This window comes from Galeopterus variegatus, unplaced genomic scaffold (genome assembly GCF_000696425.1).
Source record: "Galeopterus variegatus unplaced genomic scaffold, G_variegatus-3.0.2 Scaffold95, whole genome shotgun sequence".
Lineage (NCBI taxonomy): Eukaryota > Metazoa > Chordata > Mammalia > Dermoptera > Cynocephalidae > Galeopterus > Galeopterus variegatus.
In genome coordinates this window covers 646,144-660,494 of record NW_007726206.1, presented here as the reverse complement: position 1 = coordinate 660,494, position 14,351 = coordinate 646,144, and the positions used below count along the sequence as shown (strand labels likewise).

General features: G+C 54.3%; 1 protein-coding gene across 2 annotated transcripts in view; it reads left to right on the top strand.

Annotated features, from left to right (window-relative positions):
- Positions 1-14: 14 nt before the first annotated feature.
- Positions 15-14,351, top strand: part of FAIM2 (Fas apoptotic inhibitory molecule 2) — a 32,044-nt gene continuing 17,707 nt past the window's right edge. Inside the window, exons 1-8 of one of the 2 annotated variants that reach the window (XM_008582926.1) lie at positions 15-216; positions 2,768-2,969; positions 5,643-5,746; positions 6,183-6,247; positions 6,663-6,716; positions 13,183-13,233; positions 13,551-13,590; positions 14,120-14,157. In XM_008582926.1, coding sequence (XP_008581148.1) covers positions 202-216; positions 2,768-2,969; positions 5,643-5,746; positions 6,183-6,247; positions 6,663-6,716; positions 13,183-13,233; positions 13,551-13,590; positions 14,120-14,157 — 569 coding nt within the window. In that variant the 5' untranslated portion in view covers positions 15-201. The remainder of the gene's footprint in view (positions 217-2,767; positions 2,970-5,642; positions 5,747-6,182; positions 6,248-6,662; positions 6,717-13,182; positions 13,234-13,550; positions 13,591-14,119; positions 14,158-14,351) is intronic. The other variant, XM_008582935.1, reaches the window with a different exon arrangement.

The window sequence follows — 14,351 nt, the reverse complement described above, 5'->3', positions numbered from 1 at the left end:
AATCCGCAGCGTCCTCTGCAACATCCTCCCAGGCCCGGCCCCCTTCTCCCCCCGCGCCCAGATGGTACGCTCCGGTCCGCCTGGCCCGGCTGCAGTGGATGTTGCTAGAACCCACGCGGAGGAAGGAAGAGACGCAGGCAGGCTGCGGTGACCCAGGCGGCCGCCCCTGCCTCAGGGACCCCTTCCCCGAGAGACGGCATCATGACCCAGGGAAAGGTACCGGCATCTCCCCCGCCTGCACCATCCTCCATCCTCCAGGCTCCCGTCTCCCTGTCACCTAAGCAAGCTCTCTGGACCACTCTAAGCATCCTCCCCTGCCCTGGTGCGAAGGTCCTCAGTGGTCCTTGCTGAAGTCAGAGGACCAAAACGCTCATTTCCAGGAATGGACTGGGGCCTCTTCGAGCTCACAGGCTCACCTTTCCTCCTCTTTCTCCCTTCCACCCATGCTTTGGCGTCCCAAGACCCTTCACAGGCGCCCTTAAGACTCAGCCTGGGAGTCCAGTGTGACTGTGCGTCTGGGCGTGTGCATATGCATGCCAGGGTGAGCCGGGGGGCAGTGCCTGTCCAGCACCCCCCTAGGAGCCAACGCTCCAATCCCAAACCCAACCACTTTATGCTCATCTTTCCCACCCTCCGCAGATCTCCCCCCCACCCCCGGCCCCAAGTCCCTGTCGTTATTCCACATCTGGATATCTGGATACAACCCCTATGGAGTTACTATGGCAACCCTGCATCAGGATGCTCTAATTTTTGTTTTTGTTTTGGCCAGGCATGGGACTGTATGGGACTGGATAAAACGACTCTTTTTTTCCAGTTTTAGTCCTGAATTGTAGGGGAGGGGCTGGGGCAGAGACTTGGCAGGCCAAGTAGGGTTATGTAACATCAACAGCCTGTGGAATTATACAACCACTAGGGCCTGGGGCAAAGGGGGAGGGTCCTCTGGCCCTCTGCTTGGGGGTGCTAAGGATTGGGCAGAGAAAATGGGAGAGGGACCTCCCCTACACTCCCTCTTCTCCCAGAGATGAGCCTCAGAGCCAATAGCATCCTTCCCTGGGCCCTCGGACCCTCCCCTCCCTGATTTTAAGCTCTTCAGGCCTCAAAATGATGTCATTGGGTGAAACCACCTCCTGCCAATTGGTCAGACCTCCCTTGGGAATGTTGTATATGTGTTGGAGGGTGGGACAGGGCCCAGAATGCTCCAAGGAGCTGAGTTGCAGGGTGGGGGCTGAAATGGATTTTCCTGGGCATGACCCTTCTGGTCTGGGTGATGAAGGGGGTTGAGGAGTGGGAGGGAAGCATTCCCACAGGCCTGGGCTCAAAGTCCCTGCCCAAGGGGCCTGGGCAGTGTTCAGCACGGGCAGGGTTCTGCTGAGCCTCTCCTTCCACTGCCCACCCCCACCAGTCACTTCGCTGACGCCGCTTCCTGTCGTGGGGTGAATGTCCCATCCCTGCCTCCTCTGCCCCTTGCTCCCGGCTTGTCATAGGCTTTCTGGGGGTGGAAAGGACTAGAAATCTTCTGGTGCTTGCCTGTCTCTGGGCTGCCTCAGCTGGACTCGCCCTGCAAAGGAGGAATCTGCAGCCTCCCTCAAAGTCTCTTCAGGTTTAACACATTCTTTTTGGAATCAGACTTAAATCCCACTTTCTGAGGTTCAGTCCTTTTGTTGCCGTTTCAGTTTTCATACCAGCCCCACCCCAATCTTTCTTTCTCTGGCTGCATGATTCAGGTCCTCACAGGCTAAACTGTACATCAAAGCTAAACAAGTCCATTGCGGGGCAGGGGGCATGTCTGGGTGTAAATGGACTTGAGTTTTCAACCTGCCACATTTCCCTCTGGTCCTCAGTTTCCTCATCTGCTAAGTGAAGGAAGAGACTAATCACTGTCTTCTGAGGTCCCTTCCAGCAGGGACATTCTGTGATTCCATTCTGGTTTGGGGGACAGGCTGAGGTTCCAATAGGATGAGGCAGAATGGGACCCTCAGCCAGGAGCCTCTTGCCCGTCCTCACCCTGCAGCCCCCTTTGTCTTTTCTCCTTTCTCCCTCTCCTCCTCCCTTTCTTTTGCCCTTCTCTCCCCGTCCCCGCTCGCCTTGTGTCACTCCCAGCCCAGAAGGAGGCCAGTCCCAGTGGACGGTGCCTAGGTCCTGCCATCCAGTGGGCCACATGTGGCTGTGTGACCTTGGACAAGTTACACTCTTCCTCTCTGATCTTCAGTTCCCGCATTTAAACACAGGCGTCAAAATACAACTTGTTATAGTTGCACAACTCTGTGAATACACTAAAAAATATATTAAATTGTACACTTTAAATGACTCAATTTTATAGTATGTGAATTATAGCTTAACAAAATGGTTATAAAACTAAAAAAAAATACAACTGGCAAGGTGGCAGAAAGATTCAATGAGAGAACCTTTCATTCAATAATATTTTTGAGGGCCTACTATGTGTCAAGCCCTTCTGTGGACCCCAGGGAATCAATGGAACCATAGGCACCCAGTCCCTGCCCCAGGGACAGTGACCACCAATGGTGGGCACTCCTAAGAATATTCTCGTTCCTCATTTCTTAACCCAGCTCCACTTGTGCCCCTGCTAGCCCTGACCCTCCTGGAACTCGGTTCTGTCACCTATGAAATAGGGAGATCCTTGTCTGCACTCCTGCCCTTCCTAGTGCAGTGAGGAAGTACCCATGGAAGTTCCAGGAACTGAGGGACTGGTGAGGAGTTGGAAGCTCCCTTTCCCTGGTGACCGTCTCTCTCTGCCTCTACTCCACAGCTCTCCGTGGCTAACAAGGCCCCCGGGACCGCGACCGCGGGGCAGCAGCAGGCAAATGGAGAGAAGAAGGAGGCTCCAGCAGTGCCCTCGGCCCCACCTTCCTATGAGGAGGCCACCTCTGGGGAGGGGCTGAAAGCGGGGGCCTTCCCCCCAGCCCCCACGGCTGTGCCTCTCCACCCTAGCTGGGCCTATGTGGACCCCAGTAAGTCTCTCAGCTCCTGGAGGCTGGTGCATCAGGGGGAGTGGTAGACCCAGATGGAAGACCTGGGTAGGAGGAAGTTGCCCAGAAAGATGTCTGTGTGGTGGTTGTATGTGACTGTGTTGTCAAAAGCTTAGGATTTGGAGGACTGTCCTGAGGGTAGGTCAAAGAAGATTCCATGAAAGGGGAGAGATACAACGTCTGTCATCAGGGTGCTCTCGGACAGGGAAGAGGAGATTTTTTCAAGCCAGCAAGCCAAGGTGAATGGAGGGGGCAGATGGGGAAGAAAAGCCAGGGGATAGTCTAGAAAAGCTCTCCTAGAAGAAAGAGCTGCAGAGAAGGGGTGAGGGTGGGGTCAGAGGACTCAGAAAGGGCAGTATGAGGCTGCGGCTGGTCACTGGATTGGCTGATCTGAAACCTTAGTGGGGACAGGTCCTCATGGAAGTGCCAGGGTTGTTGGGGGCTACAGGTCTGGGGATCCACCTTATGATCAGCCTGCTTGTCTCTTCCCTTTCCCAAGCCTTTCCTGGGAGCAGGAGGGCACGATGTGGGGAAGGTGTGTGAATCCCAGCCTCAGCATCCCTCAGCTGGCATAATTCACAGGCATCTACCCAGGCTGATGCCAGCTCCTCGGAGACCAAGAATCCCAGTCAGTGGGAGCTCCTCTGTGGAGCTGAGCAGCCTTTGGGAGATTTACTTCGGGGCTGGGAACATACGGCTTCCCACAAGCTGTAAGGAAGGGCCCCCTATTAAATCCTCTGCCCTTCAGCCTCCCTCAGCTGCCCCTCAATCTCCCCTCCCCCACTTTATCAACCTCACCCCAGCCCCACCCCCAGCGGAATTCTAGAAGGGATCCCAGGGACAATGCCCCAGACAGAGCCTCTGCTCATGGGGAGTGGCCACCATGGCCCACACCTCCCACCACAAACCCCCTTTCCCTGAAGCCCTGAAGACTCACTCCACTGCGACCTACTGGAAGGCCAATGAAGGTGTGGTGTTTGCGGGAGCGCTTCTCACTGCCCCAGACCCCCACAGGACTGCTTTCCTTCTCCTTTTCTCCCCCTCTGTGGCCTCGACATTCAGGTTTTGGCAGAGGATGTAGACAGGACATGGAGGAGGAGTGAAAGATAAGAGGGTGAAGGTCTTCAGGACCCATGTTTGCAGTGGGTCTACCTCTCTCCCCCTTCCTCATTTTCCATATCTTGGTTGCTAGGACTGGCTGTCTTAAAGGATGTTTTCCAAGGAACTGTCAAGGCAGGAAGGCAGCGCCTTTCCGTCAGCATGTGACCAAATGTTTACTAAGTGTGTGCCAGGCACAGTGTCCATCTCTGAGATCATATTGGGGGATGCGTTGATTTGCAAGATCTGCTGGATCTCTACCCTCACAGAGCTGACCAACTAGACAAGTTAAAGACGACTACCACACAGTGACCCACATGCTATGATAGAGGTCCAGGCAGCTCATCTAACCCACCTGACAGTCAGGGAAGGCTTCCTGGAGGAAGGGGTATCCACACTGAGTCATGAAGGGTGGGCATAAGTTAGCCGGGTGCAGAGGCAGGGAAATGAGCATTCAAGGCTGAAAGAATGGAATGTGTAGGGGCCCAGAGGCAAGAGAGCACATGGCTGAAAAAATACACTCAGGCTGAGAAAAGTGGGAGGGAGGAATGTGCAGTGGGGCTGGAGGGGCCTGCTCAGGGAGGCAGTGAAGGCTTTGTAACAGAACTTGAACTTGAGTGAAGGGCAGTAGGGAGCCATCAAAGAGCTCAAAGTAGGGCAGTGTCATGGTCAGCTTTGAAAGACTAAGACGAAGGCTAATGCTGAGGGTGGGGGTAAGGGTCAAGGAGATCATGGAGACCTGGTGGGGACAGTGGAGGGGAATGGAGGGAACACATTTGAGGACTTGGAAATGGCCCTCAGGGGAGACACAAGGGAGAAGGCAGTGTAGTCCCTGCCAGGCACAGAGCCACGGGCTTTCATTTTTATCTTGTTGGGTCCCTATGAGGTGGGTATCATGGGCCCATATCAGAAGCTCAGAGAAGGCTGGTGACTTGCTCAAGTTTACACAGCTAGTTAGTCCTAGAGGAGGTATCCACCCGTGGGTCTGTTTGAATGTGGAGTCCAAGCCCTTCCAAAAGCCTGAGTTCTAGGACCATGCCCTGAAGCTTCACCCCCACTCCCACTTCTAATCCTTGCTGTGGTGTTATTTCCACTTCAGCCCCCTAGCCCTGGCTTCCAGCTGGAGCACCAGTAGATCCACCACATTCGACCAGTCCCCAGCTCCCACCCCAAGGGCAGCCCAGAGAGAGAGGCTGTCCCTTTCTGATCTTTGGCCACAAGGGAGCCAGAGTGTCCAGGGAGGGGCATGGGGGACACAGATGGAAGGGCCACATTTGTATGGTAGAGGTTGGCCTCCCGGGAGCCCTGGTCAGAGTGGAGGGAAAGGCAGAGGAGATGACGGATTATTCCCAGGACCCAGAGCGGGAAAAGCAAGAAATGACAAGGGAGAGAGATCTGGGGGTGACTGGGGTGAGGTGTTTGATAATGGGGCTGGAGAGAAAGACTTTAGCAGCTCCAGAGAGGCAGTTTTACAAAAAGGCAGCTCTGAGCAGGTGGCTGTTGGGGGCAGTATTTCAGCATGTGGGGAGCCTCATGGCTTTGCACCTGCCCACCCAGGCAGCAGCTCCAGATATGATCACGGTTTCCCCAACGGAGACCAGGAACTCTTCACCACCTTCAGTTGGGATGATCAGAAGGTTCGCCGAGTCTTTGTCAGAAAGGTAACTGCCTTTCCCCAGCTCTCTGGGACTTGGGGGTTTAGTGTGGGGAGCCTCTTGTGGGGAGCCCCTGGCCCAGCCCTCTGCCTGCGGAAACCATCCTCCCTGCCTCTCTTGTAATCCCAGCTGACAGCACCTATTGGGAAATGCTTCCTTAGGTCTCCCCCAGTGCCCCCTGCTATGCCTAAGTACATTGTCTCTTCTCCCCGGATGCTGTGGGCCCTTCCCCTGTGGGCCTGGGATCTGGCTCCCCTTTTGCTTTGTCCTGGATCCATTCCAGTGACCCCTAAGAAGGAAGGTGGAGTGCACAGGATGTGGGTCTGGAGAGTCGGTTGAGTCACTGGGAGGCTGGGGTCTTCCTGAGCCTTACTGGAGGCCTGAGTCTACTTAACCTCAAACAGGGCTCCCCAAGCTGAGCAGAACTCCCTTCTACCCCCAGGTCTATACCATCCTGCTGATCCAGCTGCTGGTGACCTTGAGTGTCGTGGCTCTCTTTACTTTCTGGTGAGTTGCTGATGTGGACCAGCACCTTCCAGGGATGGGCATGGCCAGGCCTGGGACAGGGGGCCCCACAATCAGACTTCTCTTGGAATGTTTGCCTGGAGAGATTTGTGTGGGGCAGTGGGCCTCTTCAGGTGGGGAAAAACCTCAGAGAGTGCATGGGGCGAGGAGTCCTCATGCAGTGTGGTGTGGACCTGGGGTGACTTCTGGGCCTGCGGGTGTCCGTGAGGCATTTGTTCCTCTCTGGTCTACCAGCCACACCCTCAGGCACCCCCAGGTCCAGCCTGGGACTGTGGGCTGGGACACCAGGAGCTGCATCCCTCCTTCTTCCTCTTGTGAACTGTTTGGAGCAGATGCAGATGTTGAACCAGAAATAGAAACATAGGGTGAATTCTAACTCTCTCTCTCTTCTCTGCAGTGACCCTGTTAAGGACTATGTCCAGGCCAACCCAGGCTGGTACTGGGCATCCTAGTAAGTATACCCCCATCCCAGTTCTCTTCCCAGAGAAGGCTTAATGGCAGAGGAGGGAATGTCTGTATCTCTGTTTACAGAATTCAAGCCCATGGCTTCCCCTTACCCCATAGGGACTGTCCTCACAGATCCCGCCCCAGCCCTGCCCCATTCTGCTGGCTTCAGAGCATGGCCAGAAGGACCTTTCTGGGATGTTTCAATCTGATCGGGCAGAGGCGAGACGGGTTATGTTCCGGTGCCTGCACAAGTTGGGAATGGTGGGGCTGGGGCCATGGCTGGAGAGACCCAGACCTTGGCCCTAAGGGAATAGGGGGTTGGAACACCTTGACCCACACTAACGATCATGTTGCTACTCTCATTAACAATGTTGTTATTAATGCTTATGAACTATTAATCATAATAGCTACCACTTAAAGAGTGCCTAGTGAGGGCTCGGCATTGTTCTGTGTGCTCGATGTGTAGTATTGCATTTGATCCTCAAATCTACTAGGTACGATTGCCTCAGAAAACCAAGGTTCAGAGAGGTTGAGTAATTTGCCCAAGGTCACACAACTAGTCAGTGGTGGAGCTGGGATTCAAATCCAGGATTCAGGTTAAGGCTTGCACTCTTTTTTTTTTTTAAAGATAGTGGGTAAGGGGATCTTAACCTTTGACTTGGTGTTGTTAGCACCACACTCACCCAGTGAGCTAACCGGCCATCCCTATATAGGGGTCCGAACCTATGGCCTTGGTGTTAGCACCACACTCTCCTGAGTGAGCCATGGGCCAGCCCAAGGTTTGCGCTCTTAATCTCTCTGTCTGGCAGCCTCCCTTCAGCCCATAGCCACTTGGCTCCTGCTTGTCCTATATTCTTTAAGGAAGATGGCAGGTAACTTGGGAGAAGAGATTTGAAGGTGTAGGTGATTCTGACCCTCTTTTCTGGGTATTTAGGAGTCATTCTGGATAATTCCAGGCCAGAACCCCCTCCCCCCTGGGGCTCAGAACAGAACTGCTCTTGCCAGTCTCTGTCAGCAGCCACTGTGACCCTGCCATGTGTGGGGGCTGCTGGGGAGGAGACCTGTTCAGGGAGGTGGCAGACGGTATGTGGCCAAGGGCAAAGGTGAAGATGCAGTGTTCAAAGGAGGGAGGAGGGGGGAGGGAGAAGAGAGGAGGGTGCCCAGCAAGCCAGAGCACTCAGCCCACATCAGCAGGTGCACCTCAAAGGGTGGGCCAAGAGGACTGGGGACAGCATTTCCAGGAGAGGGGTGGCTCAAGGAAAAGCAAAGGGCGAAAGTGCATGTGAGGGCTCCATGTAGGGGAACCTTGGGGAGCAGTGGGGCCTTATGGGGTCGAGGCTCTGCATGGCTAGGGAGCTTGCATACTGAGGCTGTCCCAGGCCTGTCCCTGGATAGGGATCTGGTGGGGAGGTGGGTTTAACCCCAAACCCCCTGAACCTCCCTGAGCCCAGAGCAGTCTCTCAGTTGGGTCCAGAGTTAACACAAACCAGACAAAGGCTGACAGTGAGGAGACTCATCCTGGCCTCTGGGGCTCCTCGAAGGAGCAGAGCTGGCTCTTCAAGCTGGAGGTGCCAGGGGAGGAGACATTAACACCCAGAGCCTTTCCTAGGGCACAGGATGGAGGGCCTGTCTGCAGGCAGGCAGGGAGGCATGTGTCTGGGGGAACTGGGAGGCACTATATGGTAAAGCTAATGAGGCCCCAAGGAGTGCCCAGGGCCAGCCCACATGGCAGGTTGGCATGGCTCCTTGCACGTCAGCACTGCCTGGCTGCCTCAGGCCCCCTGAGAGCTCAGGAATGGAGTCCTTGGGTCCCTCTCTGGGCCTTCTGTGGGAGGGTCTGTGGGACTCTGCCCTGAGCAGATGGTGGCAGGGGGCAGGCCAGGAATGAGCTGACTCAGGAAGTGAGGGCAGAGTCCCCTCCATTGTGTGTGGCGGGGGAGGTGTGCAGGGATTGGGAGGGATGGAGCATGAGAATCTGACCTTTGAGTGGCAACATATGGAGTCCCTCCTCAACATCTCTAGGCAGAAAACAGAGATGTTCTCTCTGGCTCAGGGGTGGGTTCAGACCGAGTGAAGTCATAAGTGGGTATGGACTCTGTGATTTTCATGGGTGTCACAAAGCATTAAAGCTCCTTGGGAGTTCCACCACCAGGCTGCTGCCCTTTCCTCTAGAAAGCCTGCCTGGGGTTCTGCCATGCACTTCCGCCTCCACGCCCCTCGACCCTCTCCATCCTGCCCCTGAGTCTGCCTCGTGTCTGAGTCCTAGTGGGTCTCACCTCCTCCAACACACCAAGGCTCTGTCCTGAGGGCTCTGTCCTAGTCTCTTCCTTTCAGAATAACAGTAATAGCAATAAAAATAAAACAGCCCTTTTTCTACATGTGAAGCACTGTGCTGTATTACATATTTTTATTTGGGTCCTTTCAATAACCCTGCCAGGCAGGTACTATTATTAGGCCCATTCTACAGATGAGAAAATTGAGGCTCAGAGAGAAGTCATTGCTTCTTAAGCATCATAGTCAGGATAGGAACCCAGGGCTTTCTGATGGCGACACCCATGCACGTACCTTTTATGCTCTGCTGCCTCCCTCAGGGCCCAGGCCTGTGTCCTGGAGCAGGACATGCTGGGGGAAGGCATTGGGTTTGGGTGCTAGCCTTCACCTGAGCCTTACTCCCTGTCCTGACACTCTGTAAACAGACTTTGGCTCTGGCCCAGGCCCTGGGGCTGAGGCTCTTCTGTACAAATCAGTTGTTCCCTTACTTCTTCTGTGACTCATTCTCTGTGCTCTGGGATGCCGGCCTCCCCCCACAACCTCACCCCCTTTGCCCAGGCTTTCTCAAGGCCCCAGTCATCTCCCTCTATGGGTTCTTGCCTTATTGTCTGATTGCTCCCACTGACCCATGATGGCTCGGTGGCCCAGGTAGAGGAGGAAAATTGTGAGACCAGAGTGCTGGGGCGGAGGTGGGTCAGAACCTCTCCAGGAAGCTGTCCTTCATCCAGCTTCTAATTATAATAATAGCATGTCCCATCAGGGAGTCCCTACCCAGTGCCAGGCCCCGTGCTAAATGCTTGAATTGCATTCTCTCATCAGTCCTCCCAACAGCTAGTGGTGCTGGTATTCCTGTTTTACAAAGGAGGAAACTGGGACTTGGCTATTAAGTAACTTGTGCAAAGTCACATGATAGTAGTGGCAGAGCTGGGACGTGAATGCAGGGCGTGAGACTCCAAAGCTGCACCATAATCCATGGGTCCTTGGTCCCTCTGCCCTTCCTCCCAAACCCTTGTCTTGAGGGTTAAGGAGCTAAAGACCAGAGAGTAAAGGAGAGAGGCCCTTGCCCTCAGGAAGCTTCCAGTCTGGCCAGGGAGCCATGACCCACACCCAGGATACACACAGACAAGGGTATTATTATTATCATTATTGTTGAAGTGACTGACGAGTGACTCAAGTAAGAATGAAGGAGAGCAGATGCCGGAGTGTTTCTCAACTGGGGCAGGATGGTTCTACTGTCCTGCATGGAGCAGGATGTTCAGCAGCCCTGGTCCCTGGCACCCATTACCAGCAGAACCCCCCAATCACTGTAGCAACAGTTCCATATTATTTGATAATCACTGAAAAGTAGGAAAGGGTTAAGATGCAGCAATCCTACTCACCAAATCCAATAAGCTTGTCTCAACCCCTGCAGTCCCTGTTTTCTTGCATTTCATCTAGAAATATTTAAAGAGCACCTACCAGGTTCAGACCCCAGATTGGTGATGGTGGGAATACCAAATGAGTAAGTCACAGGATGGCCCCCAGATGCTACACTTGGGTGAGGGGTCAGATGAGCTGGCCCATAGAGTGTGGGGAAGGAGGCTTCAGCTGAGCACAGAGGAAGCCCCTCTAACTCAGGTCTCATGTGTCCTTGCCAGCTGGTCGTTTCCAGCAGGGGCAGAGTGTGGTGGGCATGTTTCGAGGTTGCAGAGCAGGTTGTAAAGAGACAGGTAGACTGGAAGGACAGAGCGAAGGGAGAGATGGCTGGAGAGGTGGGCAAGGGTGGATTGCGCAGGTATGCCAGGTCTTTGGGAATTTTAAACAAGGGAGTCACATGATCAGATCTGCCTGCAGCTTGGAGAATGAATGGCAGGGACCAGATGGATTCCTGCAAGGGTCCAGGCCAGAGAGAGAAAGAGAGGTAAAGGGAGCCTGGCCTAAAAGGGCAGTAGTGGGGATGGAGGGAATAGGACAGATTTGAAAACTGCCTGGGTAGAAAGGTCAACAGGTCCAGGTGACCAATTGGGCATGGCAGGATGATGCTGAGGTCTCTGGCTGGGTGGCTTGGAGGGTGCATGGTGTCCTCTGCAGAAGGGGATACAGGAGGAGGAGCAGGAAAGATGGAGAGTTCAGTTCTAACCTGTTGAATCAGATGCATTTCTGAATAGCCATGTCTGCACGGTAGGCAGTTGAGTATTCAAGTCTGGGGTTGAGAAGGAAAATATAGATCAAAAATAAAGATGTGTGAGTCATGGAGATGAGTGAGCCCAACTAGGGACAGCATGAAGGAAGCGAGCCTGACAGGACCCTGCAATGAAGGTGTATTTAGGAAAGAGACTGAGAAGGAGTGGCAGGGAGGTAGGAGGGGACCCAAGAGAGTGTCAATTGGACTCAAAAAGGTCATAGTGATGTGGCAAGACCAGCTCTCATTAAGTGGACCTGAGGCTGGGTTTGGGGGTTGGGAAGATGGAAAAGAGGATACTGTGCGTGGAGACCACTTTTTCAGGAAGCTTGGCTGTGAGGACAGGTAAAGTGGCAGGAGCTAGAGTCGGGGAAGATGTTGGTTAAAGATGGAAACCAGTTGAGGTTTGTGTAGGAGAGGTACCAGCAGGAAGGTTTCAGTAATGGAGATCACCAGGCAGTTGAGGGGGTGGGACCCAGAGCCCACACTGGGGGGATTGGCCTGGGATGGGAGGAGGGAAAGGAGGGCACATAGCACTATGTGATGTTTGCAGGCGGCAGGCAGGGAGCCAAGGGAGCCCCGTCTCATCTTCCCAAACCTGTCTGGGACCCATCCAGGCAGACTATGTGGGAGAGTGAGGTGGCCGTGGAGGTTTGTGGAAGGAGGAGGAAGTTTGGAATTGCTGCTGTGGAGGATGAGTGAGAGAACTGGGCAAGTAGATAGGGAAGGGATGGCGGTGCCATGCCGAAAGCCCACTGGAGTTGGAGACCATGCCCTGGTGGTGGCACTAACCTAGGTAGGCATAAGCATGCCCTGCCCCTGGGCCCTCAGCCCTCATCTCCCCCCTCCCAGACTGGCCTCTGCCTCCACTGCTCTCCAGAAAATCCTTGATCCTCAAGCACTCTATCCGGATGCCATTCTCCCACTGGACATGGCCACCTGGTCCAGAAATTCATTCTACAGGAGCCACTTCCTGTTTGTGCCAGGTGCTGGTAGGACAGGCAGGGGCCCTGCTCTTGCTGAACTTATAGTCTAGTATGCTAGAGCAACACTAAAGTAACAAGATTGTCACAGGCAGTGATGGCAGTCATAAGGGCTGAGAAGGGCCTGAATGAGGCAGTGTGGGGTAGTGATTATAAACAAGGACTCTGGAACCAGAGTGCCTGGGTTCTAATCCTGCTTCTGCAACACAGTAGCTGTGTGACCTTGGACAAGTCACCTGACTTCACTGGGCCTCAGCTGTAAAATGAAACACATACTTCATGGGTATTATATTAGTTAATATTCTTAAAGCACTTACAACTCTGCCTAGCACGTAGAAAATACTGCATACAAGCTTTAAAAGTAGTAGAATAGTGTCTGGGGAAACCACTTTGGATCGGGTGGTCAAAAACAGCTGTCCCAGGGCCGGCCCGTGGCTCACTCAGGAGAGTGCGGTGCTGATAACACCAAGGCCACGGGTTCGGATCCCATGTAGGGATGGCCGGTTTGCTCACTGGCTGAGCGTGGTGCTGACAACACCAAGCCAAGGGTTGAGATCCCCTTACCGGTCATCTTTTTTTTTTTTTTTTTAAAAAGCTGTCCCATGGGCCGGCCTGTGGCTCACTCGGTAGAGTGTGGTGCTGATGACACCAAGGCCACGGGTTCGGATCCCATGTAGGGATGGCCGGTTTGCTCACTGGCTGAGCGTGGTGCTGACAACACCAAGCCAAGGGTTGAGATCCCCTTACCGGTCATCTTTCAGAAAAAAAAATAATAATAAAAAATAAAAATAAAAAAGCTGTCCCATGGTACCCACAATTTCATGTTTCTGGAAGCAGGCTCATCCTAGCCTCTTCCTCTCTTTTGGAATTGGACCGCCACCCTGCCCATTGCCAGGTACCAGGATGACTGTGGCCTCTTCGCCCGCCCACCCCCCTGCCATTCTGCCTGGCTGCCCTGTGGGCAAGGGTGGCAAGGAGTGGGATGAACAGCAGCCTGAGTAGAGGGCCTCAGGAGGGACTGGCTGGCTGACTTGCCATCTGTCTGTCCCTCGCAGTGCTGTATTCTTTGCGACCTACCTGACCCTGGCTTGCTGTTCTGGACCCAGGTATGATAATGGCCTGAGGAGCAACTTGTGAGAATATGAGCAGGATCTTGAAAGTTCTGGCCCCAGCTCTGCCTGCTGCCAGTGTGCTGTGCACCCCTGAGAAGGCTCCATCCCTCTCTGGGCCTCTGTCAAGCAGGCCTGCCCCTCCCTCCTTTACTTGGCACCTCTGAGATGGGGGGAGGGTGGATGGACAGATGGGGGCACATGGGGATGTGACTGAAGGAAGAGACTCCATGAAGTTTGGTGGGGGTTGGGCAGAGACCTGTCCCTGCAGCGGTGGCCCCACTCTGCTCTGAACTCTGTGGCTTGCCTTCCAGGAGGCACTTCCCCTGGAACCTGATTCTCCTGACCATCTTTGTAAGTGATCTGGGAGCGAGCTGGGCACAGATGCTGAGAGGGGATGGAGAAGGAGGGAGGCAGGGTGGGCTTTGAGAGCCAGGAAGGCTGGGTTGGGGGTGTCCGGTGTGAGGTCATTGAGGGGGCGGGGGTGTTTTCACCCACTTCTTCCACAAAAACATTCCGCCCTCTTTCCAAATGGGCTTAGTCTCCTCCCACTCCTCATCCACTGTCTCTTTCCACTGTGATTTTGTTTTTAAGAGGTTTGTCTGAGACATCCTAGTGTTATGGATGGTGAAGAAGATCTGGGAGGGGGGCAGTCTTTTAAAGGCGGGGAGAGCAGGACTGTGAAAGAAAGAAAGGAGCAGCTAGCACAGGAGCCTGGAAGCTGGCCTGTGGGGTCACCCCTTAGCCAGGCCCGAGTCCTGAAAGTAAATATGTGCAGGGGAAGCAAACTCAGAGTTGGGGCGTACATACAAGGGGCGCAGACCCGGGCTGGGCCCTGAAGTCTGAGTTCTAGAACATTCCTTCACTTTGCTTCTCCTTGCAGACACTGTCCATGGCCTACCTCACTGGGATGTTGTCCAGGTAAAGGAAGCAGGTGGAAGGAGAGAGGAAGCTGCCCTGAAACACCTTCCTGGGAGTATGTGGGTGGGGACGGGGGTTCAGGCAAGCAGGCAACATTGACCTAGAGCCCTCTCCTGGTACACTCAGCTGGACAGTGACTCCAGGGCCAGGGCAGTTGGCAGGGGGAGGGATGGTAGGGAGCAAGGTGATTCCTC